Source organism: Zonotrichia albicollis, chromosome 11 (assembly GCF_047830755.1).
Source record: "Zonotrichia albicollis isolate bZonAlb1 chromosome 11, bZonAlb1.hap1, whole genome shotgun sequence".
Taxonomy (NCBI): Eukaryota; Metazoa; Chordata; class Aves; order Passeriformes; family Passerellidae; genus Zonotrichia; species Zonotrichia albicollis.
In genome coordinates, this window is record NC_133829.1 from 1651277 (window position 1) to 1677994 (window position 26718).

General features: G+C 54.0%; 1 protein-coding gene across 1 annotated transcript in view; it reads right to left on the bottom strand.

Moving 5' to 3' along the window:
- SMAD6 (SMAD family member 6) overlaps positions 1 to 26395 on the bottom strand; it is a 40519-nt gene extending 14124 nt beyond the window's left edge. The window contains exons 1-3 of the mRNA XM_074549135.1: positions 24837 to 26395; positions 22201 to 22257; positions 20494 to 20571 (exon numbers count right to left, since the gene is read on the bottom strand). Coding sequence (XP_074405236.1) covers positions 20494 to 20571; positions 22201 to 22257; positions 24837 to 25599 — 898 coding nt within the window. The 5' untranslated portion in view covers positions 25600 to 26395. The remainder of the gene's footprint in view (positions 1 to 20493; positions 20572 to 22200; positions 22258 to 24836) is intronic.
- Between the last annotated feature and the right edge of the window lie 323 nt (positions 26396 to 26718).

Sequence of the window (26718 nt, forward strand, 5' to 3'; positions counted from 1 at the left end):
CTCGTGGCTGCAACTCCTCCACGGGCTGTTTTGGGGCTGAAAGCAAAGGCTGAACTCAGAAACTGCAGAAGAAGCAGCAAAGAAATGACAGAAATCACAGAAATGACCTTCCCATGGAGAGGGAAAGGAAGGAGAGGAAGGGGAGCAGGTCGGGCTCTTTGTACATCAAGGCCAGGGAGATTAAGGGAGCACGTGAAGGCATCCTTAGGGATAATGAGTCCAACACTGCACTCCCCCAGCTCAGCACTGCAGGAGAAACAGCAGATTCCTCTCCTGCCTCTGGGGAAATCCGTTCTAAAAAATAAAGTGAGGAAAACTGGGGGAAACACCAGGCATTACACATTCAAAAGGCAGCTTGTCACCAGCCTGAACCAGACCCCTTTTTTTCCTCATTCCATATATATCACACATATAAAGAATCCACATGGATGTAGAGAATCCCCCTGCAAAACCCCTGAAGAATAACTGGGTGTAAAACCAGGATACTTTTCCAGAAATACATTCACAAAGCTCACACAAATTCCCACTTTGGGTAATTTTTGCCCATTATTGCAGCATTTCACGCTGTTTCTGATGGGGCTGTGGATGATGTGGAAGCCTCATGGTCCAACCCCACTCCAACATGGTACAAACAGATATTGGTGTTATAAACTCTGTCAAGTCCTGCACTAGAATCTTTAAATTGTTAAAAATAGGAAAGAAACTGCACAGTTCACATATTTTATAAAGCTGGGTTAAATCAACATCTGCAAAAAATATCCCCGTTAAACGAAATAGCAGGATTTCATTAAGTAAATTGCAAGTTGGCAAAAATTCTGAAAGAAAGGGAAAAAGCCACAGCCAGCCCTGTAATTTAAACCTTATTTTAACTGTGACAGCATGGCTGTGAGAGGCTGCATTTCCAAAGGAAAAAATAAAATGAAGTTTAAAAAAAGTACCTGTTCCCCCTGTACCTCACCTCAGTGTCTGCAGTCGTCACTCAAATGAGTTTTTCCACAGGGAGATGAAGAGGGAGCAGGACATGCTGCCACCTCTGCATCCTCTGTGTCAGACCCACCAGCCCTGAAAACCTCAGCGTTTTCCAGCACAGCAGCACCTGGATGCTGGTGGGTGCTGGTGTCTGTAAATCCCTCAGAGCCCAGAGGGCTCAGGGACAGCCCAGGGAGGAGCAGCCCCCCTTCCTCCCCTTTCCCTGGAAGCTGAGCAGCTGAAACCCGGCATGGGATGGCTGCAGAGCTGTCAAACAGCTCCGTCTGGGTGACACTTCATCACTTGCAGTGTTTGAACACATCCTGCTCCCCTGCACGAGCCTCTGGGGCGCCACAGGAGTGGCAGGAACCCACAGGAACCCCTGAAGCGCTCACCCTGGGGAGCTGCCTGGGCTCTCCTCTGGGGCCGCTGCTTTAGGGTGGCCCTGGCCCTGTTTTGAGCTGTGGGGCAAAGCTGAGCCCTGGGGCGGGCAGGGAGTTTCCAGCTGGTTTTCCCAAGCTGCTGAGCCTTTCCCTGCCCGGGGTGACTCAGGCAGGCTGGGCTGGGCTGCGTGGGGAAGCCGAGCTCTTCCCACAGCCCCGGCCAAGGCCCTGCAGGAGCCATCCCTGCAGGAGCAGGGACAGGGACAGGACACCCTGAGGGCACCGTGCAGGGCCTCCTCCTCCAGGCAAACACCCAGCACCGGCTCCACTTTTCAGCTCCAGTAACTCCAATTTCCCACCCAAAAGCTCTGCCTGTCCCAGGGGAATCACCTGGAAGCAGCGCTCTGGGATCAGTAAAACCCATCTGGCACATACTGGATCTGTTTGCTTTGAGAAGAATTGCAAAACCTCAAAACAAAACGTGAAAAGAGCAGCTCTGATCTGCAAACTTGGAGCTGAAGAGGAGCCCTCTCACAAAAAGGCCAATTATTTGCTTACAAGGTTTTGGCTTCGCTGTTTTTCCTGGCACTTACACCACTGGAGTTATTTTGAAGGGCTGTTTGCTCCAGGAGGAGCCGAGCAAACAGCAATCCCATTTCCTTTCGGATCTAAACATCCGTTTGCCGTGCGAGCGGGAGGAAAAACCCAGCCCCGAGAGGCTCAGGAAGCTCAGGGGAAGGGGAGGTGGGTGCTGTGGGGAGGGGGCTCAGCACCCACCCAGCCAAGGGGTCCCACTCCCTGCAGGCCTGAAACGAGAGGGAAAGGTCACCCAAGGGGTCTGGGATGCTCTGCTTGGAGCAAACCAAGCAAAGCTCCAGCTCTGGGCCCTCCCACCTCCCTCAACACATCCAGGGGGGCTGGACTGGATGATCCTCACAGGTCCCTTCCCACCCAAACCAGTGCAGGATTCCACCCCTACAGTGGGATGGGGCAGCTCCTGAGGGGGGAATCCCAGGCAGTGTCACAGCCTGGTGCTGGATGGAGCCAGAAATGAAAGGGGCTGCACGGGCCCCTTGGAGCTCCCTGGAGATGCAGCATTGATGGAGCCTCGCAAGAGGAAATTTGGGAGCAGAAGCAAGGTGGTTGTGCTGGGGGAAGTGCAAGGTAAAGAAGGACCTGGAGCTGCTGGAGCAATCCCAGAGGAGGCCATGGAGATGCTCCAGGGCTGGAGCTCCACTGGAGCCACGCTGGGAGAGCTGGGAATGTTCCCCTGAGAGGGGAAGGATCCAGGAATCCTCAGAGCCCTTGCAGGGCCTGAAGGGGCTCCAGGAGAGCTGGAGAGGGGCTGGGGACAGGGATGGAGGGACAGGACCCAGGGAATGGCTCCCAGTGCCACAGGGCAGGGCTGGATGGGAGATTGGGGAGGAATCCTCCCAGCTACGCCTTCCACCCTTCAGTGAGCAAAGGGCCAGCTCGCCGGCGTGTTCCTAAATTTCCTGGCTTTTGAGGATACAAGCCAGGTCATTAACATTATTTATAGGTTCCTGTGTATGAGTTTCCATTTGTTTGCCTGCTTAAAACCAGTTAGGTGGAAAAAAAAAAAGCAATTCCTGGAGGTCAGACAGTTAAAAAACCCTCATGTCCATGGTCTGATGGACCCAAAGGATCAGCAGCTCCTTTAGAGGCATAACTGTTTCCTTAAATGCTTATTGTGTAAATATTTAAGCTACTTTATAAAACTTTTACAATGTACTTAGGAAGCATAAATCTCCCCAGCGGAGCACGGCAGGGCCCGGCCGTGCACGCTCAGGAACACAAACAGGGACATTTCCAATGCTAATGCTGCACCCAAGGGGCCCTGAGGTCACAATCCCAGGAAAATCATTACTGAGCTGATCCCCTGGGCTCCCCCCAAAAGGAGCTGCTTACGTGCACTGAGTCATTGCTGCGGGTGACTCCAGCCTGGCTGCCCCTGAAAACAATCGGGGATTGATGGCTGCTGGGTGGTGGTGTGCAGGGAGCCCTGAGGTTTTTCCTCTTCAAAGCACGGCTCTTACACTCCAGAATTATGTAATTCACAAACAATCCACTGATGCTCATCCGTTTTAAGAATGAAATGATTTTTTTTTTCGCTGCCTGTGGAAGGTTTGAGGTCAAGGCCAACTCGTCAGAGCCCACTGCTGCATCGCTCACCAGCCCACACCAGTGCCACCCACCCAAAGCAGCCTCTCTCCTGGTGCTTTTGGGGAGATGAACTTCCCAGAGGTGAATATTCCCTTGCACTGGGAAAAATCCCCCATGTGCTGACGGACACATCTGTATCCAGGCTGGCTTCCACAGGGAAACTGCAGCTTTGTGGGATTTGCTTGGACACAGCACTCACCAGCAGCTCCAATTCTTCAAAGAAAGAGACCTTATTTAACATAGGAAATAACATGTTTAGGATTTTTCCCCAGAACAGCTTCTCTACTGTAATTTAGGTGCGTCTGAGGCAACAGCAACAAACGGAACCAGGGAAATGGAAGTTTATTCTCTCTGCAAAGCACAGCTTGCTGTTGTATATGATGAAGTACATAGAAAGTCTGGAAAAAACTTGGATGGGAGTTCAAACACTGATGTTTTAAAGATGAAAGCGTGTTCTGCGATTAAATGTTTAAATAAAGTTTTCTGGTACTAAATCATTTAAACATTTTTACATTCCTCACATTTCTAGAAGTGCTGTTGGCTTTTATTTATTGTCATAACCCAGTGCCCTCAGCAAGCCACCAGGGCCACTTGAGGCAACCTGCCTTCCAAAGGGAAAGTTCTTTCCGGATGGTAAAAAGTCAGGAAGAACAAGGGAGTCTGAGCCTTAATCTCCAACCCCAGTCACATTTTCCTCTTTTGTTTTACAAATAAATCCTCCCATGCTGCACATGGGCACAGCCAGTTTCTGCTCCAAATATTCAACAGAAATTCAAAGTAACTCCACTGACTTCACTGTGGTTGTACTTAGACAGCTGAAAATCAACAGAAATTGGCCTGGGTGTTCAAATTGTCTTTTTTAGCTGCGCTCAGGCTGCTCCAGGGTGCTGTCAGTGATGGAATCAGAATTGCCCATGGGGACATGGAGCAAGGCGCCACCACCAGTGCCTCAAACAGCCCCAGGAAGAGAAAAACCTGAAGTCCTCAAGCTTTTTGAGAAGGTACAACTCATGAAACCACCAAGCCCAACACTGCAGCCCAGCAATGCAAGGAAGCTCCGACCTGGCCTCTCCCAGCTCTGCCACAAAGCTTCGAGGAACTGCAGAGAGATCCAGGAGAAATGGGGATAAACCTGCCACGAGCCAATTAAAAGTGGAAATGCTGGCAAGGTTTTTCCTGCAGGACAACACAGCACTAGCACAGGAACAAAAATCTGAATTTCTCCTACGACAGAGCTCGACAAACAAAACGCGGTTTCCAAAGCCATAAGATAACTGGGCTCAGTCACCCAGCACGCTGCTGATGTCCTTGTTTCCTTGTAAATCCATCATTAAGGAATAAAAACACCAGGCCAGGCTCAAGGGGACGTTGATGAGCCGCGGGTCCTGCCCGGCGCCCCGGGCTCCATCCCTGATGGTTCCATCCCTGCTGCTCTGCACTGAACCTCTCCCCAGGAGCTCCAGGGCTGTTTGGCTGACACGGCCCAGGATAAAACTCCCTATTTATCTTGGCTGCCTCCACTCCCAAGGCCCTAAAACCCAAATAAAGTCCGTTCCCCTCTGTGTGTATCTCCAGCTATTGACACTGCTCGGGACCAATTTGCAAATCCAAACAAACGCGCTGTTGTGTAATGGGGCTGGAAAAACAATCAGGAAGGGGCTGGGGGTGTGCTCACAGGTTCCTGCTGAGGGAGGGCTGCAAGGGCCGGCAGCCCAGGCAGAGATTACAAGAAATTCAACTTTTACTCTGATAACAACAGGGGCTATTTTCTGCCCATGACATCACGCTCCCAACCCGCCCCGGAGCAGCGGAGACGGTGCTGGGGGAAATCACGGAGCACTTTGCTGGTTGTTCCAGTGGCCAACATCCTACAGTTCCCTCTTTTAAAAATAGTGATTTTTCTTTTCTTTTCCAGTGCCTCACAACCACCAAATCCTCTCTGCTGGCTCAGATGATCCAAGGATAAATCACAGCACCCCAAATCCATGTGAACAAGCCCAGACCCTCCAACCTGCACTCCCCAGCAGGGAATGACGGGGACACAGCTTATTTGCCCTGTTTTAACCCTGTTCTGTAGAGAGAAGATGAATTGTGCCCCTCAACTGGCTCTTCCTCCCTGTTGGCTGCAGTTAAGTATCTAAAAAAACCATCTCAGCCATGGACATCTGTATTATTCTGAGATTAAGTGCAAGAATTGCTACCCAAACACCATCAAAATGGTCCAAAACATTATTAGCTCTTTAATCACATGCAAAAGCAACATCTCACTAAGGGAATTCAAGTCTTATGGGCAATGTGTCATTGCCTGGATGACTCTGGATAGGAAATGGAGCTGGAAATGGATTGTGACAATAAATACATTGGTGTGTTCTACCTGCAGACACAGAATTGATGTATAAGTGGTGGCATTAAACTACACCTACATAACTGAAGGATGTCAGGGGCTGGAAAAGCACAATGCTGTGCAGGGCAGGGTGAAGTTAAAACTCTTATCACGAGCCCATTATTTCAGAATCAATGCTTAAAACTAAGAGCTGCCACAAACTTCTCCTGCAGCTTCAAGGACCAACCCAGAGCCCCATCCCAGCCATCACAGAGGTTCTGCTCAGCAGAAAAAGGGTCTCCTTTCAATGCAATGGAGAAGGCAGAGCAACAACTCTATTTTAGCCCTGTTGCTATGAAATGTCTACAAAAATAAGTCCTGGTTGTGCCCTCCCTGAGGCACATCCCTGTCCCGCTCCTCCTCGCAGCCCTGTCCCAGCCAGAGCCTGGCCTTGGCCAAACTCACCTGGTTTCAGGTTTCCTGACAAACCCCGAAACATAAATACATCCCTAATTCTGCTGGGGAGGCTGAGCCAAGTTTCTGGCAGGGCTGTGCTTGGGATTGAAACAAGGGGGGAACAAAACCACAGCGGTTTTGACCCAAAACCAAGACTCCCCCCCTAACTTGGCACTTCCCACTGGTTTTTATTTTGACTCAAAACTCAGGGCTCCAACACCTCACTTGGGGAGGGGGATTTTCAGAGCCCTGCAGGACATGCAGCTCCCTGCCTGACACTGGATATCCAGATGGAAGCGTGCTGCAGCTCTCCAGTGCCATGATGAGGAAATCCCTGCAGCAGAAACCCCAAAACCTGGGAGGCTGTCCCTAAACCCTCCCTGCAAATCCCATCCATGCCCAGAGCCCAGCGCTTGGAGGCTGCACACAAACAGAGCTGCAGGCATCTTTCTGAGTCTGAAAGCAGGATGTTTGGCTGAGCTGCTCTTCCCTCAAATAAACACGCAGGCCCTCACTCCAGCAGAGAGGCACCGCTCTGGGAGCGCTGCATCTGCACAGAGCCAGCCTGGATCCCCCTGCTCCTGCTCTGGGAGTGCCACCAGCCTGGGGCACACCTGGGGAAGGCAGCCATGGCCACAGCTCTGCCGGGGCCACGCTGCAATTCTGGCACCTGTAGGGAAGTGTTTGCTCATCCCCCCTTTCTCACGGACCTGCTGGGTTGAGTTAGTCAGAAAAACTCTGCTCTGCAAGCCGTGAAATGCTGAATTGGTGAGAATTTCTTTCTGCATCACAGTCTGCTGCATCACAGCTCAGGGAATGAATCCAAGGTATCCAAGCTGATGCTCCCAGGCTGGGAGTGCATCTGCATTCAACACTCCCTGCTGCCTTTGTAGTTTGGAGACCACCAAACCTCCAGTGTGTGCAACTGCACCACTCACAGCAGGAGCCAGGGTCTCACCCCTGTGCCACCACTAACCCAGGATAAAGACACAGCACTTTGGAAAAACATTTCTGCTGCCTGCTCCTCATACACCCTACACACTGCTTCAGATCATTCACATGGCACAAGCATTAAGCACAACTTCAAAGGAGAAATAAGGAATAGAAGCTCCAAGATAGGCCTGTGCTGTTTCCCTCAGGTGGCTGCACTCACCCAGGCACTGCAGAAATGCTCCTTCCCTGTTAAACCAGCCTGTGCCCACTCTCACCACTGCCCTGGGCCACTGAAGGCTGGATGTGAGGAGCTTGGTACTTACTGCAGCTGGCACATGTAAGTTGTTAATGCCTGAACCACTTTCAGGCACTTGCCTGCCTTGGCAGCACCCCCTGAATCCCTAAAACCTTCCTGGGGGTTTGAACAGGGTGGAAAACATCACTCCAAACACCAGGGAATGCTTCCTGTGCTCAACACACACCAAAACTCAGCCCCCGGGATGTGCACCGAGGCAGCCTGACCCACAGAAACAAGAGAGAAACAAATAAAGGCAAAATTTAACAGCCTCTAACCCAAGCAGGGCTGTGCTGTGATGGCTGGAGGTGGCAGTGCCACGGCACATCCCAGACCTGGGTGCTCCCTGTGCCCAGCCCAGGATGCTCCAGGATGGGATGGCCCCAAACCCAGCCCAGATCCCAGAGCAGCACCAGCACTGAGGGAGGACAGAGGCAGCAGGGGGAGAGCCAGGCAGCCACGGCCCAGCCGTGCCAGGGGAGAGGGCTCTGGGAGGCAGCTGCTTCTCATTGAGAGCTCCGGGCCTGCAGGGAAGGGCACGGCGAGGAGGAGGAGGGGCCACAGGATGGGGATTAAAATAATATTGTGTCGAAATCTCAATGAGAGGGAGCAAAGGGGGAAGAGCAGGGAAAGCAGCGCCAGCGCTGTGGCCTGGGGCTGAGCTGGATTATCTGCTGGCTCCCAGCAATGTCCTGGTGCTGCCTGGTTTGTCCTCAGCTAAACCTGCATTGGTCCTGCTGGGTGCACCCAGCCAGGGCAGCTCCTTCCTGCAGCCCAAGGCTCCCACAGGGGACAAGGCACCCACAGAAACCTTCCTCAGCTTGTCTGGGCACAGACAGCCCCTCTGTGGGACAGCCCTTCCATTTTATGGGCTTTTTTCTTTTGTGTTGTAAAGTGATCGGCCCACAATACAGCCCGCTGGGATGTGCATGGATACACCAGGCTGGAGGGGAAAGGGCTCCAGCCCCACTCCAACAAAACCTGTTTGGTGACAGACCTGATCTAAACATGCACAAGTCCAGATTGTGAGACAGGTTCTCTCCCATTTTCCTTTCTGAAATTCAATTTCTTTGGAAAAAAAAAAAATAAAACAACCAACCAGATTTGAAGCCAAGAATCAGGAGATTTCACAATATTATTTTCACTGTTTACCTTTGTTTGAATACCAGCTCTAGTCCAACCCAATCTCTTGTGTTTGGTTCTCACTGCCAAGATCTCAGCTGAATTTCCTGGGACCAGCTCTCCCCAATTCTCCAAGCACACAGGGGTTTTCCCTCGCCCACAGGGAAGGGCCATGGACAGAACCATTCCTGGGGCTGCAGCACTGACACACCAGCACAGGCAGCCCCAGCACCCGCTTCCTACAGGAATAAGCCCTGGGCATCCAGTTTCCTTGAAAGCTTTGAAAAGCCAGGCTCAGCTTTTCCTTCCTGCAGGTTTAACATGAGCTGACACTTCCCAGCGAGGCTGCAGAGCTCGGGGGACTGCAGAGCTCAGCACATAAAACACCCAGAGCTGCAGCCTTTGAAGCACAGCCCTTCAAAGACAAGCACATACCAAATCTACTGAGGTTTTCTACACAAACAAATTCAGCATGGCAAGAGCAAAACTAATTTGCAAAGATCTTTTAATGTTGGAAGTCTCAAATGACCGACCCTTTCAAGCACAGCTGAATTCAATCCTGCTCTGAAGGTCTGCACTGGCGATTCAGCATGGAAAAGACACGGAGATTTCAAAATATGTGCCTGTAATTACTGGGGAATAAAGAAGGACTCCAATTTTCTTGTTCCAGTGATGAAGAAGCTGCCCAGTGTGCCCCTAGTCTATAACCTGTGAAATGTGAGTGACTTTTTTTTAAAAAAACATAATTCTGCTGACATTTCCCTTCCATTCAAATAACCCAGCAATGGGGGAAGAGCAGCTCCATGAACTCACAGGATCTTCACCTCAGTTTGTACTCTGCTGGGAGTTTCCTTGTTCTGCTGGGGTGGAAGTGCCCTCAGTCACACTCATCCCTTTGTGCAAGCACTGCACAGGCCTGGTGCAAATGAAGAGTCAGATGAACTCCCATGCTGGGAGCCCCTGTGGCATTTAAAGATGAGCCAAAGCAGAAATGGGCCCGTTCTGGGGTCTGCTCCTCCACACAAGCCAGATCCTGACTCCTGGGACACCACCCTGGGGCTTGGGGGGCTGGGATGTCCCCACCAGAGACAGGAGCAGTCCTACAATGGGTAAGGCTGGAAAAGCCCTCTCAGATCAGCAGCTCCAACCATTCCACTTGTCCCCATGTGCCACAGCCACACGGCTTTTACACCCCTCCACCCATGGTGACTCCACAACTGCCCTGAGCAGCTGTGCCAGGCTGGACAATCCTTCCCAAATATCCATCCCAAACCTCAGCTGGCACAACATCCAACAGCATCCAACACCCCTGAAGTGGCACAGCCACACTGACCCAGCTCTTCCCTGGATCAGATCCAGGAGCAGATCCAACATCCCATGAATACAACTCCATCCCATGTCCTCACCTGCACCCTGCAAACCCACAGGAACCCACCTGAGATGGGCAGGGAGCCCCCAGGCAGGGTTGCAAACTGCAGAGCTGCCACCCAGCTCAGGCCCCAGCCATAAAAAGAGCTCCACAATAGTGTTATTTGTTTTTTTGGAGTCACAAATGATTTCCAGCAGCAGGAGGGTGAGGGATGCGGCGCTGGACCCGGCACCCGGCCAGTCTCATAAATGGTTGGCAGCCAGCAGAGCAGCAAACCCATTTCCATTGAAATCAGCTTGTTACTACTAATTTTTACTGGCTTCCTGGTCGATTCATAAAGTTTTGTTGGGTTTTTTTGCAGATCTCAGAAAGCAACTCCACGATGCTTGAGGGAAGCTGAGCCCTGGCCTTGCCCAAGGGCTGCTCTGCACCAGGCAGCACCCACAGCCCCCATGGAAACACTGAACTGCTCCCAGGGCTTCACAAAACCTCAGCAGCAAGAGCTCTCCAGAACAGCCACAATCCAAACCTGCTGGGCTCAGTGCTGCAGTGACCAGAGCAGCCTGAGCCCCCAGTGGCAGCTGCAGACACACAAGTTACAGGGCAGGACTGGCTCTGAGACATTCAACTGCCCATTTTCACATCTGCCCCTTCTCTCCACAGCTGCACACACCAAGCTGCTGCACCAGACAAACCCAACCAGATCCAACCTTGGAGCCTGAGCTTTTTGTAAGCACCAGTGACTGTTTGCTGTGAGACTTGGCCAAGCTTTGGATCACAGAACCACGGAATGGTTTGGGTTGGAAGAGACCTTTAAGATCATCCTGTTCCATCCCTTCCATGGGTAGGGACATCTCCCACCAGACTAGGCTGCTCAGAGCTCCATCAGGCCTGGCCTTAAACACTTCCAGGCTCAGAGCTCCTGTTGGGCTGTGTCACTGCTCCTCTGGATTTCAAGAAGAATACTGGAAAAAACCTATAACTTTTTTAACCTATAGCTTGGATACCTTTTTTGAACTATAGTTCATTTCACCTACAGCTCTCACTGTAGGGTTTAAAGAACAACAAATAAAAAATAAACAGGCAAAAAATCAGGCCACAATGCCTGTGTTTGCCACAGAGCTGAGGGGAAGATGCAGCATTGCTTCCAAAGGAGCAACATTTATTCAGGACTGAGGGAAAGCAGAGCCCTGGGAGTTCCCAGCCAGCAGAGCCCATGTTTGCCTTCCCTGTGGAGGACAGGGATGCTCCCAGACCCCACAGCCTCACACGGGGGGGTGAATCAAGTGCCTCATTCTTCCCCCTGGACAAACTTGGCTTTTCCCAGCACAGGCTCGCACAAACGGGGCCTTGTGTGAGCTCCACACTCAGGAACTGCACAGGCCAGGCCTTGGAGCAGCCAGGAGGGCAAAGAAAGAGCAAAGGGAAGCAAAGGGATGTGTGTCCATCCCAGCAGGAGCCTCTGCAGACAGGTTGGGGAAATCTGAGGATCTCAGCAGAGAAACAGAACGGGCTGGGCTGGGTTGGGAGGGCTCATCCCATCCCATCCCACCCTCCACGAGACCAGGCTGCTCCAAGCCCTTCCAACACTGCCAGGGATGGGGCAGCCCCAATTTCCCTGGGCAGCCTGTGCCAGGGCCTTGCCCAGCTCTCACCACCCAGCACCTGGTGCTGCAGCTCCTGAGGTGCGTCTTCCCTCATTAAACTGACAGCTTTGCATCACTCTGTGAAAGCACAAAGCAGCTGGCACTTTTTTTTTTCAAGTCTTTAACATTCTTTGGCTTCTCTCATGGAAAAATCTTAGCAAATGAGAGCTTAATAAATGGAAAGAGCTGAAAAATAGCCTTGCTGCTGGCAGGTTCTGCTCCTGCTCATGGAATACACAGATAAAACCAACACAGTTGTGTCTCCCGCCCTTCCGTGGAGCCACTGTGAGAAATCCTGCCCAAGCATCCCTGGCACCCAGAGATGCTCCTGAAGGCTCCAGCTTCTCCAGCCTGGAGGAATGGGCAGCCTGATCCTCGTGCCACAAGCACTCAGGAGGAGGAACATCTCCAAAGCCATAAACCAAACACAGGAGCAGGAAGGGGAGGTGGCCAAGCTGCAGTGGGGCCAGCAGAGCAGCAGTGCCCAGCTGGGACAGCAAAAGTGGCACCAGGGCACTGCCATGAATTGCCCTGGGAAGGGAGGGATGGCTCTGGTCCAGCTTTGGCTCTGGGAATGCCCTTGGAGTGGGTGGGGATGCTGCAGGACAGGAGCACGTGGGCTCCTTGAACCCTCAGCAGAGACCCCAGAACACAGAACTGCTGTCAAGGGCAAAACAAACTCTCCAGACATCCCTCTCCCTGGCACTGCTGGGATTTGACTCTTTGGCAGGTTCCAGACATGGGATTGTATAACCTGAAAGGCAAAATGCTGAGGGCAGGGAGCAGCATCCCAGGCTGAGCCTGCTCCCTGCAGGCCTGCATCCCTGTGGGGAGCCAGGGACAGGCTGTATTTTGGGAGGGTTTGCAGGCCTGGGCATCAGAGGCAACTCTTTGACATTTAAAGAGTAAAACTAGGAAAATACAGTAAAAAAAGAGGGGGAAACCTGGGGTGTGGGGCTGATCAAGGAGGTGCTGGGGCAGGAGAGGAGCTTTGGGTTTAATTCTGTTTACATCCTCTGATGCTGGTGGGTTTTTCCCCACATATTTTCCCCACATGCAAAGCCTGGGATGAGGAACCAGCTTTTCCCTGAAGGAGCAGCTTCTCTGGGACAGCAGCAGAGCCCAGCACTTCCATGCCAGAGCTGCCTGATCCCTGCTCCAGCCCCAGGAGCTGCAAAGGCCATTACCAGTCAGCATCAGCAGCCCTGCCAGAGGTCAGCCAAGACAGGCATTTCCATGTGAAATGGTTTTGTTCTTTCACAAAAAACACACCCAAACAGGAATCCAACAGTGCTGAGCATCCCCAGACCCTGCAGAAGGACATCTGACAAGGTGGGCAGCTGGCACAGTGTCCCGGGCAGCTGGGGCTGCCCCTGGAGCCCTGGCAGTGTCCCAGGCCAGGCTGGATGAGGTTTGGAGCCCCCTGGATGTGGGAGGGGTCCCTGCCATGGCAGGGGGGAGCAGGATGAGCTCTAAGCTCCCTCCCAGCCCAAACCAGGATTTGATGAACCAGCCAAAGGCACAGAGCAGGGGCAGAGCAAGAGCTGGGACAAACCCCAAGCCCAGGAGGGACTCAGTGAGCCAATGTCCCCCTGCAGCACAGCCAGCAGCAGGGCCTGGGGCAGGGCTGGGAATGGCAGCCCCAGGCTCCAGGGAAGCACAAAGAGCTGAGTCTCCTTTGCCAGCAAACTGAACCTGGCCTTCAGGGGCTGGGGACACTTCAAAGCCCTCAGCAGCACTGAAGGGATGGACTTTTCAGCTGTGGAGCAGAGAAGCAGAATCCACACAAACAAGCAGTGTTCCAGAAAACCAGGTTTAACCATCAGCAGCTCCCAGCGACAGGGGGGATGTTTTTCCTGAGGTTTTTTTCTTCCTCCTCCTTCCAGTTTGCCTTTTTTTTTAATTTTTTTACTAAAAGCAGCTCGAGCTCCCACACCACACAGCCCTTCTGGGTCTGAGCATCCTCCAGAGGTAAAATGCTGAGTTAGACCTTGGAGCTGGGGAAGGAGGTGCCTTTGATGAAGAGCAAATCTCCAGACTTCAATGGCTCCGGTGAGCGCCACACATTTAATAAGTTATTTCCGTGGAAAACCTTGGTAACTCAGTTATGAATCAAGCCTATAAACACCTCTCACTCATCAAAGTGCCACAAAAAAAATCTATTACTGGGACTGTGAACACAAGCCTCTCTCTACAGGTCCCCTATAAGAAGCCAAAATTCCTCCTTCAAAACATTCCCCGTTTTCAAAGGTCATAAATACACTGTGTCCAGTATTCAGCAAATCCCTTTAAAAAGCAAAACACAGGCCCAGGGAAAAAGGAAAGTTCAAACAAAGCTGGATCCATGGATCCATGCTGCTTTAAGGACACAACCAGAGCTACATCAAAGGAACTTTTACTACCTAGAAAGTCGTATCCAGCCCCTAATAGGGTGCAAGAATGTAACATTTAGGCTACAAAGATTAAACTAATTTACTTTTAAGTAACTTGCTTACTTCCTGATGTTTCTTTTTATAAAGAGTGATGCCTAGGTGCTTGGAGAAGTGAGGGATGTGATTATTCTGTGATTCAAGGCCAAACATCATAACTACTCAATGAACCACAGACAAAAACATATTTTATCTGGGTCTTGTACTTTCTCCAAGAACTTCTAGGTTGAAAACATCCAGGCTAGCTGTGAAAATCCATCCCAGTTCTAGGTGGCCGAGGGAGAAAAAGCAACTTTCTCCTTCTCTGCTAGAATATACTGAGAACTTCAGAGTCCTGCCTTCAAGGGAACCATGCTCCCCACACGCTGCCCATGGAACTTTCCCTTCAGGGCATCATCCTGCCTGGATCCCTGATGGAAAATTCTCCCTTGGGGCTCTGGAGCTGTGTGTACACACAAATACAGAGGCATCATCTGCAGGGCAGCTTTCATCTCTGCATCAGGCACAGGGTTTCACCAATATTGGTTAAGACCAGCCTTCTCCCACCCCTGTACAGCCTGTGCCTCTCCAGGCAATGATCCCAGGCTCTGGCAGCCAGCTTGGCTTCTCCCCTTCCTTCTTCTGAACCAGGCCCAGCTCCAGCTGCCCAGAGTTTTTAGGGACAGCTCTGACTGTCCTCGTGTCTAAAGGGAGGCTGTTGGGTGGGTTTAGCAGCAAAGGGACATTGTCCACCTCCTGCCCTCCTGTCAGCTGCTGCTCCTTGTGCACAGGAGCAAAACCTCAGAGGAACCTCAGTGTCCCTCCTCAGGAGACCTGGAGCACAAACCACCCCTTCCCACCTCCAGCCTGTATGAAATGAATTTCCCCATCCCACATCACTGCCTGGCTGAGCCCTGCACTCCAAGCCCATAACCCACGGGGTATTTTACACAAACAGCTTCACTGGCCTTAGGAACAGCTCTGGAGCTGCACAGGCACTGCCAGAGCTCCCTGCTCTGCACGGATGGAGCCACGGGCACCTCCCCACACCATGCACAGGGTACAGGTGGCACCACAAGCCACCAAAGCACAGCTCAGTGCTCCAGCTCTTGGTTTGGTGGTCCAACCTGAGTTATCCCAACAGGGTTTTAATAGAAAAACAACCACATGCAGATAATATCTCCCTCCAGCCTTGATCTAGGGTGATTCTTTTCCACTGGCAAGTCATCGAACTCTTAAAAAATTTTTCTTAAACTGCTGCTTGCTCAATGCCCTGAACAACTTCATTTGTTCATGATTTTCCCAGGTGGAATACTCTCTGCTCTCAACAGGATTTGGACACAAGGAGGAGCCCAGCTGGCCCCAGAGTCAATGACCCCTTCACCTTCTGCTCCAGAGGAATGGCAGAACTGCAGGAGCTGCCACCTGAGCCCCCCACCTTGGCAAGCACAAATGGATGTGGAAAACCCCCTGCCCTCCATAAATCCTCTGGCTCCAGGGGTTTGTCACCACCCCAGACACACATCTAAACTAAAGGAGCACCCCTGTGAAAGGGACAGCCCTGAGAGCCCAGGGAGCAGCTCCCAGCGCTTCCCCTCCTCCCCTTCAGGGACAATCCATGATTCACCCCACGGCTGGAGGAGCTGCCTCTGGTGCCAGCCCACGAGCAAAGCCCCAGGGAGGGCAGGCTGGGCTCTGGGGCTCTCCCATGGGGCTCCAGCACCCACGGCCATCCCCAGCCAAGTGGGAAAAGCCTCCACAGCGAGCAGAGAACTCCTCTCTGAAGCACTCTGGAAAATAGATGCACTTTATTTCCCGTTGGCAAAGTGAAACTGTGGAGGAAAGCTGTTTAATATAAAAACATCTGACAAAGCACCTCCAGGATGTATTTTTTTGCATCAAAGAAGTAGCTCTTGGCAATGGGCTCGTTCCTCCGACCAGGAGAGGCTGCAGCCAAACCCTGATTGTTCTAGACTGCACAGGGGAAGGCAAGCCAGCAAACCTACAGTTAAATGTGAAAGGAAAAAAGAAACCAAAACCCAAACTGGCCCAAACAAACATCTGTCTGTGATTAAACTGGATGCACAGATAGGTTGTGTCCTTCTAAAAGGATTTGTTTCTGCAGGAAGGGGGGGAGAAGGGATGAAAAGGCTCCAGGGTGGTGCTGGGCCAGTCCCAGCCCCCAGCCCAGAGCTGTCACTGAGTCTGTCCTCAAAACCCAACATTTCCCCCAGAAGAAGCTGCTGTCCCATTAGTGACAGAAATACCCTTTTTTCTGTGAACAGGTAATTCCAGAGCCTCTCCCCCAGCCCGGAAAGGGCAATGTTTGCCCAGTTGCCACACACATCCGTCTGACACATTTAATGGGCTCCTTTTTTTTTTTTTTTTTCCTACTCCTAACACACAGGATCTTCATAAATTTCCTTGTTAGCATAAATCCTGCAGCCTGTTATTTCTGGGGGGGAGAGGAAGGGAGACGTTCACTTTCTCCATTCAGTGGGTTTTAAAATATGCTTCCTTAAGTTCATCCTAAATATTGCTGGAAGCAGAAAAAACCCTCTGGCTCTTGCCTGGAGCTGTGGCATCACCTCAGCAGGGCTGAGTCACCAGCTGGGACGGATGCTCCTGCCTTCTTCCTCCCTTTGGGGATACAGGGACCCTGCTCCCCAAATCCAATAATCCAATGTCCCCAGCCCCACCACTGCCCTGCAAAAACTGCCCCATCTTAAAAAGAAAAAAAACAATCAAACTAGAAATAATTTAAATAAGCTCCTGCCCATTCAGTCTCTGTTTTTTTCTCTCTGATAATTCTCAGCTTTCCTCCACCACCATCAGTCACCAAGCACAGCTCATGTCCACATGGAGCTCAGCACCTTCTGGACATCAGCAGAGCTGGTGGAATAAACTCATGACTGTGTTTCCATTTCCAGGTAGAAAACACTTTCATGCCACTTTGGAGCACAGACAGAATTCATCTCTCCTACAACAAACCACCAATGCAACATTTCTTCTTTAGGATGCCCATTTTCAGCTCGGATTCACCAGAGCTGAAACTCTTGGAGAGTTTTAGCACACGGGAAGTGATTTCGAAGTTTAAAAACACCCAAAACAACTATTTTTGGAAAAAATTAATCAGCATCTTCCCTGGGGATGGTAAAGCCAGCGCAGAGACCTACAGATGCAAGGTCACCTTTAGCTCTCCCACCTGCCCTCTCCTATTTAAAGTCAGTACTAACAAGAACTTTGCCCAATGTTCATAGTGGGGCTTTTCCAACAGGAATGGGGCGATTCCATGGGATTCAAGAAAAAATCCTTCCCAGGGCCAGTGAGGGAGAGCCCTGTGGGACTCAGAGGAAGGCAGGAATCCCAAAGCCCACAGCAGTGCTCCATCCCATCCCATCCCATCCCTGCAGAGGCTCAGCCCTCCCCACGCCTGGCAAGTCCAACGGGTGCAGCAGCTTCTTGGCAAGTGCTGGAGGAGCCAAGTCTGAGGGGAAGGGAAAAAAAATTACTACAAATGTTCCACCAATTATGAGTCACGAGGCTGAGCTTTGCTCCTGCCTTGCTGGGCTTTGCCCTTTCCCTGGTATTTCCCCAGCCCTGCTGGGACACCAGGGCTGGCCAAGGCTCTCTGCTGGCTCCCAGGGGGACACAGAGGCTCAGCCCAGCCCAGGGAACCACCTGGGCTTCAAACACAACCCCAAACAGCAGGTTGTGCTCAGCCCTGCTGCCCAGGCAGGAATGAACCTGAGGAGGAAAGCATGGAGCTCTCTCTGTGCTGAGTGTGGCACTGCCTGAGCTCAGGCTCAGACACCCCCAAGTGCCTTTGGCCACCAACCCAGACCTTCTCAGGCCACTGCACCTCCTGGGAGAACAGCAGCACCCCCATTCCAAGGGAGAAGCTGTGGCTGGACACTGACCCTTGCACAAACAACTCTGCTCCAAGACCCAAATGTTTGAAGAGGAGATGAAGAGGGCTCTGGGGAATCATCCATGGATCCAGGTCACACCCACCCACAGCCAGTCAGCACTGACTGCTCCTCTGAACCTTACACTGAGCCTGACACTTCTCTGTTTCCCCCTTTTAAGGGTAATATTTTAGCCATGGAAGGCTCTACTTCAAAAAGAGAGTTTGTTATTTTTTTAAATTAACACACATGACAGAGATCATCTTTTGCCTTCACTCTAAAACCTCCTGTTTGGAAGTTCATCAAGTAAAGGAGAAACAGGAGAAGAATGGTTGTCTTTCTTACACAAAATTGAATTTTGTGGCTTTAGTAGGAAAAGCCTTTTTGAGGATCAAAGCTGGACCAATAACAGCAGTGGCTTGACGCTAGATCCAAAATGTACTTATTTTTGGAAGACAAGCTAAATGCACACTGAGTACACAAGAGGAGGCAGGGAGGACCACGTGCTTTGTGTATCCCTCCCACAGACCTACACTTCAAGCAGAGCTATTAAATGAGTTGAAATGGAGAATAAACAAACTGAAATGAGGTAGGTAGATTGCAGCCTAAGTGGGTTTTTCCCTTGTACTTCCCCGTGATGACATGTATGGGTTAACTTCGGCAGGGCTCTTATCCTCTTTCAGCAATCCTGAGCACTGGGGAAAAATAAATCACCCAGCCCCAGACTCTTATTAAAAGTTACACCATTGGAAACAGCACAGGGGGAGAGGAGGGATCTGGTTTCAGCACAATCTCGGTCACATGTTATCATTATATTGTTCAAGGAAAAGTTAAAATCTCTCTTCTCTCCAACAAAGCCACCAGATGTCCCATAAAGACTGAGCCACGAGGGAAGCTAAACCATTACATCTTCAGGAACCCCACTTTTCCAACTTGGCTGCTGTAATTAATGCCAATTATCAAGTTACAACAAAAGCCACGGGCACGGGGAGCTTTAGGGATGTGCATGCAGCCCTAGGAATGTTTGTTAGGAACTGCAAACACACATTTATTAGAGAACAAGGCTCAATGATCCCAGTCCTGCTATCAACTGTTCCCCTGCTCTGGACACTTGGCAGAACAGCAATGTGGGCCCAAGCACAGGGACACCTGAAAGGACAAGGGGAAGGGAAAATCCCCAGAGGGAAATGAGCCACTGTGCCATGACACAGACCCTGTGCTGTCTGAACTCCCTTTGGAGCTGAGATCAGCCTGAACATCTCCAGGAATGCCCAAGCCTCACCAAACTTCTCACCACACTGACCATGAACTCTTGCAAGGAAAGAAAATGAAGAGAAATGCCACAGCCAAGAGACCAGGACCCCAAAGGTCCCCTGCAGCACCTCCCCTGACCCACAGCATCCCCGAGGAGCAGCACATCCCATCCATGTGCTCAGATATCCAGCCAGGAGCCCCCGAGGTGCCCCAGCCCCACCCCAGCTGCTGAAGAGGCAGAAGGGGCTCCACCAAAATCCATGTTAGTCTGCCTTCATCTCAGCTCTCAGACCATGAACCAGGCAAAGGAATTAAGCCTGGTCTTACAGGCAGGCCTCTCCTGTCACACAGTGAGCTCCCAGCAGGGACAGAGATGTGCTGAGCCAAGGACAGCCCCAGCTCTCCCTGCTGTCAGGGAAAACCACCCCAGGCCTTGCAGAGCCCCATTAAGTGAATGAAAGGTTGCAGGGTGGGGCAGAGCAAAAACCAGGACCTAATTAAGCCAAGCTTTGTTCGGGATCTTCAATGGCTCCGTAGCTGGGAGCCTGCTCATGAAAGCAGGGAGTGCAGCCCGGGGCCAGGGCCCAACAGGTAACACCAGCCCGACGGTCCCGGCAGGAACCAGAGAACCAGAACCTCCCCACAGCAGCAGCTCTGCAGGGGCCCCAGTGCCTGCCATGGAAATGGGGAGGGCCCACAGCCCTGCCATGGAAATGGGGAAGGCCCACGGCCCAGTCCTGCCATGGAAATGGGGAGGGCCCACAGCCCTGCCCCACAGCGCTGCCATGGAAATGGGGAGGGCCCACAGCCCAGCCATGGAAATGGGGAGGGCCCACGGCCCAGCCCTGCCATGGAAATGGGGGGGCCCACAGCCCTGCCATGGAAATGGGGAGGGCCCACGGCCCAGCCCCACAGCCCAGCCATGGAAATGGGGAGGCCCACGGCCCAGCCCTGCCATGGATATGGGGAGGCCACACAGCCCCACAGCCCGGGACCCATCCTGGTGGCCTCCACACAGGACACGAATGGCCCTGTGGCCACCTCCAAACATCCCTGCTCGCCCCACAAACAGCATCTTATCACAACGCGCACAGCATGGATGTCTTTGAAAAACAACTCAAGCTCTTTGTCCTTCTCTGCACACCCAGAGCACAAACCCAGAGCAGGACCAGGACCCCCATCCCCTCCTGCCCCACCACCAGCCCCCATGGAGGGGTGAAAGCACCAAGAGCTGCCAACCAACCTGAGAAATCTCCGGGCGTGACGTTGGGAGAGTTTGTAGCCTCTGTTTCAGTGTAAGACAACGTGGAATCTGATAGATCTGGGGGAGAAAACAAAAGAAAGAAAAGCACTTTTAGCCCTGCTGCGTTTGCCAGTGCTACGTGAGCACCCGGGGCTGCTGGGCTTCCCAGCTCCTCCCCAGGAGAGAAACTCTGCACAGAGCCAGAGAGCAGCCATTAACTTTGGAGCTCCACCACGCAAATGCAAAGTTTGAATTGCCTCGACCACAAAAATAACTCCAGTTAGGTTGATCAAACAAGTAGGAACTTGGTGCTTACTGGATAAAGTTACATTAAGCCTCTAAACAAGTCAGAGTTACTATACTTAATTATCACCATTAAAATTCTTGAAGCTGTTTATTCTTGCTTCCTTCCTTCCTCTTTGCTGAAGCGAAGGAAACTTTGTTTTAACAAGTTAAGAGTCTTTGTTATTCTCTCTTGCTTACACCCCTCTAATTAAGTGCTCAAATGTTTGCTCACAGATTAACTATTATTTTTCCAATCAAACAAGCCAGTGAAGCAAATTTCAACCCCTGGCTGTTGTTTTAATAAAGTCACGTGTCGCTCACTATCATCTCTCCCTGCAGCACAAGCAGTTTCTGAAAGGAATTAACTTGGAAGGGGGAGTGCAGGGAGGGACAACTCCTTTTTTTTTGCCTCCACACCTAACAGAAAAAAGAAAAAAAGCCACCAGCAGCCAAGTTGGCCTTGCAGGCAGCTCAGGTCACAGCCCTGTGGCGATGGAGGCGCCGGGCACGGGGTGCACACACGGCTGAGCTGCTCCCAGGCTGGCAGGGCAGGGGCAGCAGTGCCTTCCCCCGGGGCTGTCCCCTCCTAGCCCTGCCAAACCCCGTCTGTCTCCTCCCCGTCCCTGCCCCATGGCAGCAAAAGCAGCTCCCCCGGGCATTAACCCCAAGAAATCACTGACCAAGGTCTCAGCTGCACTGATCCCAGCAAGAAATCCAAGAGGGATGTGGGATTCCTCCCTTCCCTCCCACGCTCCCAGGTCTTTGCTTCCCAATTAATTGCATAATGAAGAAGCAGGGCTGGAGAGGATGGTGAGGATGCAGCAATGGCAGCTCAAAACATCTCCAGGCCAGCGTGCAGCACACAGGACCAGGATCCAGGGCTGCCAACCCAGCACCCAGCCTGGCCACCCCAAAGCTGCTCTCACCAACTCTGCCTGGAAAACCTTCCATAATTCCCCAGGAGAAGCAACACCCCGCTCAGAAAAGACACAGGGCCGAGTTTCAAAGGGTTTCCATCTCTTTGTTAGGAGCAGAGGAAGGGTAATAGCTGGTTCCTGCATGGAGCAGCCCAGCCAGGCCTTTATGGAAATGGCACCAGGAGCTCCCACTCCCGCAGATTACACACGCAGACAAAACATGACGTCTGGTAACCTTTCATTACGCCTTCATTAAAAATAGAGCTTCATATTATTTTGGAAAATATGCATGTGTCTGCACGGTAATTTGGTAGGATAAACTGGCATCCATTTACTTCTTAAAACTTGTCAGCTGATGCTTGCTCAGAAATAATGAGCAGCCATAAAACCCCGACTTGTTGGCTTTTGCCTGGCGTGCCAGGCAGGGCTGTCTCAGAACCAGCACCGGGGCTGCACCATGAAAGAGTTCCCCGAGATCAAAAGACACAAAACACAAAACACGTACCCAGTGGCTTTTGCTCATCATTAGGAGACAGCCGAGAGTAGGGAGGTGGTGGAGACTCTGGAAAAACAAAACTTCAGGTTAGTGCTGTGCTCGGTTTATCAACAAACCCTCTTGCTTTCTCTTTTGGGGTAGGAGGAACTCTTCCAAGGTTATAAACACCCAGTGGAAAACAAAACACTTGGAAACAACTGGAGACCAAGGTTTCCCTAATTTTTGAACAATGGGAGTCCCACCTTGAACTTTCAAAGTGGGCTTTGCTACTGAAAGTGCTGCACCCCTCTGCCCCATATCTGTGTCTGGACACCCACAGATTGAGTCACACAAAACATCAAATTGCTCTCCAAGAACCCCACTTCCATCATCTGCACTGGGAGACAACCTTCCATGGGTGACTCCAACACACAGGGCTCGACAAGAGCTCCCCAAACACTTCCCAAGCACTGCAAAGAAGGATTGGGTGGTGAGGAGGCTCCTCCTGGCACACAGGGCTGGCACCAGAGCCGGCTGGTTGGCCACCAAGCCACCTCATAACCTCAGTCCATCCCAAAAGGCCTCGGCACTAGAGTGGCTCAGGAGCAGAGGCCACCATGACACCCTCACCCTGAATCCATCCCACAAAGCTCCTGAGCTCGGCTTTATACAGCAGCACTGAGCAGCCATGTGCTCCAAGCCCAGCAAGCCCTCAGAGGTGCTTTGCTAGACCAGGTCATTCAACCACTCCCACTGTTCTTGGAAGGGTCCAAGCCCTGATTACAGGGGTTTCTTTCCCCCTTCCATAGTATGGCAGTGATGTTTCTTGAACTGTAACTTGCCAAAACTGAGCGTGCAGCCAGCTGGGCTGTACCAGCATTGAGCAGGCACCGGCTCCAGTGAGAAATCGCTCTGTGAAGTCCCTGAGTGGCACCAAAGCGACCCCAGAGCAGGGAAATGCGGCAGTGCCCTCAGCACCCACCCAGAGCTGAGAGCAGCACCTGCAGCTCACCCGGCTGGGCTCCCCAAAAAGCACCTCAGCATCCCCCGTGAGACGGCTCTGGGGTCATCCACTGCTTCTCACAAAAGCTTCCCCATTCCCCCCAAGGGAGCAGGGTGCTCTTCTCGCAGGGTGCTTATAAATCCCAAAATACAGAAAAATAAAGGTGCTGGTGTCCCCATGTGGAGGTAACAGGCAGACCTGGCTGTGTTGGTGCCACTCCATCCTGCTGTCACCAGGGACTCGTTGGAAGCCCCTCAGGACTTTCACACCCCAATGGGTGGGAAGCAGCAGCAGGATGATCCCTGCAGGGAGCCGCTTGTGGAAAAAGGGCATCAAGGCCTTCTCCTGGCTCCGGTTACCAGCGCCCAGCCGGCGCGGGTGGGGTCCTGGCACAGCCACCCGTTATCAAGGTGATAAGGAGCCACTCGATAACAGCTCTGCTTTCTACTACTCCCAGCACAGGGCTGGCAGCCGCTCACCGCTGGGAAAACCACCCCGGCTGCAGGACAGACACTGGGAAACCTCTCCCGTTTCTGCAAGAAATGCCCCGTTCCTAAAAACGCAGCTCAGCTCCAGCGGGAGCAAAAGAGCTGCCTCCAGCCTCTAGCGACCTTCGGGAGAAGCACGCCCAGAAGAGAAGTTTCTTTGAAAGAAGTGATGCAAAGCGAGGCAGGAGCCCAGATTGCAACAGAAATAATAAAATCAAAGCTCTTGCCAAAAAAAGGGGACAGTCAGCACAGAATCACAGGATGGCTTGGGTTGGAAAGGACATAAAAAATCATCTCGTTCCACCCCTGCCATGGCAGGGACATCTTCCACTGTGCCAGGCTGCTCCAAGCCCCATCCAACCTGGCCTGGGACACTGCCAGGGATCCAGGGGCAGCCCCAGCTTCTCTGGGCATCCTGTGCCAGGGCCTGCCCACCCTGCCAGGGAACAATTCCTTCCCAATATCCCATCTAACCCTGCCCTTTGGCAGTGGGAATCCAGCAGTCCAGTCTCATTACAGTTTTTGTACAGCCTATTAAATATTATTTCCATTTCTGCACCTCAAACTCCAACATGTCTCTGCTCCATCTAACCATTCCCTGCTGACATGGACACACGATCGAGCGTTGCTGAAAAAAACAAAAAACCCTCAACGAGCCCAAACCCACGCCTGGAAAACGCTTATCTATGCCCACGGTAAAAAAGAAAAAAAAAAAGACAAATCCTCGAGACTTGCAGGAGCCCCCGCGGGTGCGGGGATCCCCGCGGCGGGGACATCCCCGCGGCCCCCCCGATGCGCCTGCGGCTTTAAGCCGGCGGCGGTGACCGCCCGGCTCCGATAGGAGCGAGCCAGGCTGGCGCCAGCGGGATGGAGCCGCCGATTATCGCCCGTCCGGCTCCCGGAGAGCGGGGAAACTCCGCGGGAAGGGGAAAAAACCAATAAAGGGAAAGGGCTTTTTACGCACAACTGGAAGCGCTGGTTCCCAGAGAGGGGGGATGCCCGGCGGGGACCCCGGGGCGGGCGCGTCCCCCCGGGCATCCCCGCAACACCGCGGGGCCGGGGCAGAGCTGCCCACCAGGGCTCCGATAAACCCAGCGAGGGGTCAGGAACCCCGAACCCCCAAATCCGTGCGTGTTTGTACCGGGGGTGGGGGGACCCAACTCGCCGCTGCTCACCTGGCCCACAGAGGCGGCTGAAGTGGTAGGGGTTGCAGCAGACCGTGGGTCCGTCGGCCACGCCGAAGCTCTGGCACTCGCAGAGGGGCTTCAGCTCGGCGGGGTGCTGCAGGTCGGGCCAGCGGAACAGCTTGCCCAGGAGGAGGTGCGGGGGCGCCGCCAGGCCCCCCAGACGCACCTCGGTGCGGGCCACCAGGACGCAGCCGCCGGGCATCCCCCCGCGGGACTCCACCGCCTCCAGCAGGCTGTCCAGCGAGCGCTCCTTCAGCCGCTTCAGCAGCGAGTAGGTGACGGCCTTCAGCTCCTGCTCCAGCAGCAGCAGCCGCGCCCGCGCCTCCCGGCCCCGCCGCTCCGGGGAGCCGCCGTCGGCCGCGCCGTCGGGGCCGGGGGCGGCGGCGGGGGGAGGTTGGGGGCCGCCCGGCTCCCGCTCCGAGAAGAGGCAGCAGGTCACGGTCCGGCCGTCGCTCTCCGGCGCGGAGCCGGGGGCGCGGAGCCGGGCCCCGCGCCGCTCCGCCATGGGGTCCCCGCGCGGCGCCGCCGCCGCCTCGCCCGCCGCCCCGCGCCGCTCCTCCGGCTCCCGCAGCAGCAGGCTGCGCGCTACCGCGCGGAGCTCCACCGAGGGGCTTTTCTCCGCGATCTTGCAGCTGCCGGTGGCTCCGAGGTCGTGGCCGCTCCTGGCGCTCCCATCTCCGCCGTCCCTGTCCGGAATGACGCGGCTCCTCCAAAGTCGCCGCACCAGCCCTGAGCGTTTGGACCTGAACATACGACCCGCGGGCGGCCGGGGGTCGCGTCGCTCTCCGCCGCCCCCCGCCCTCCTCCGCGGGGCTCCTCGCTCCGCCGCCGGCTCTATCTCATCGCAGCCCCGGAGCAGCCCGGACTCCCCGCGGCGCTGCTGCCCAGCGGATCTCCGACGGCCCGCGGCGGGGCCGCACCATGGGGGGGGCGGCGGGGCGGCGCGGGCATAGACGGCGCCGCGGGGGCCGCTCCCGTGGCGGCGCTGGGGCTCGGGCGCGCCGCGCCGTGCCCTACATCGGCTGCCAACGCGGGGCCGGGCGGGGAGCGGCGGGGGCGAGGGCCGGGGGGAGCCCGGGGCAGCGCTCGGCTGCGCCCCGCGGCCGCTCCACCATACAAGGTGGGGAGGAGCGGGGAAGCGCGCCCGGCGCGGGGGTGCCGCCCGGCGGGGAACCGGCGCCGGGGGCCGCTCGGAGGCGTCGGATCCCTTCAGCCAAAAATAGTATTTAAAAAAAAAAGAAAAAAAAAATTATAAAAAAAAAAAGAAGGGAAAAAAAATTAAATCAGAAAGGCGAAGAAGCAGCAGCAGCAGAGCCCGCAGCGCAGGCCGGTTGTCAGCGCGTCCCTTGTCCGCATCGCAGGGCGCGGCCCCGGTCCGGCGGGTCCCCGCGCTCCGTGCGCGGCTCCCGGGGCCGCCGCCGCCGCCCGCTCGCGCCCGCCCGCCCCTCGCCGGCTTTTGTGTGGCCGGGGCGCGCGCGCGGGGCCCCTCGCGAGCGGCGCCGCCATTGGCTGCCGCCCATCATGTGCCAGTCTAGACACTCCGGCGGCTCCGCGCGGCACCGGCCCTTGCGCAAACACCGGCTCGGGTTTCCGACCGCTTAAAGCGCCCCGCGCCCCGCGCCGCCCCACGCCCGCCCGCCGCCGGCCCCGCGCGGCCCCGCGCTGCCGCGGGCCGGGGTGAGGGGGGGGTCGCCCCGCGGGGAGCGGCGGCGCGGGGCGGGGGGGGACGAGCGCGGCGCGGTGAAAGTGGGTCACGGCAGCGAGGGGGTTAACGGCCCCCCCGCGGGCCGCGCGCCGGACACACCCCCGCGATGTATCAACTTGTCCGCCGTGGCAAAAGTTCAGGCCCGGCGCGCTCCCATTGGCCCGC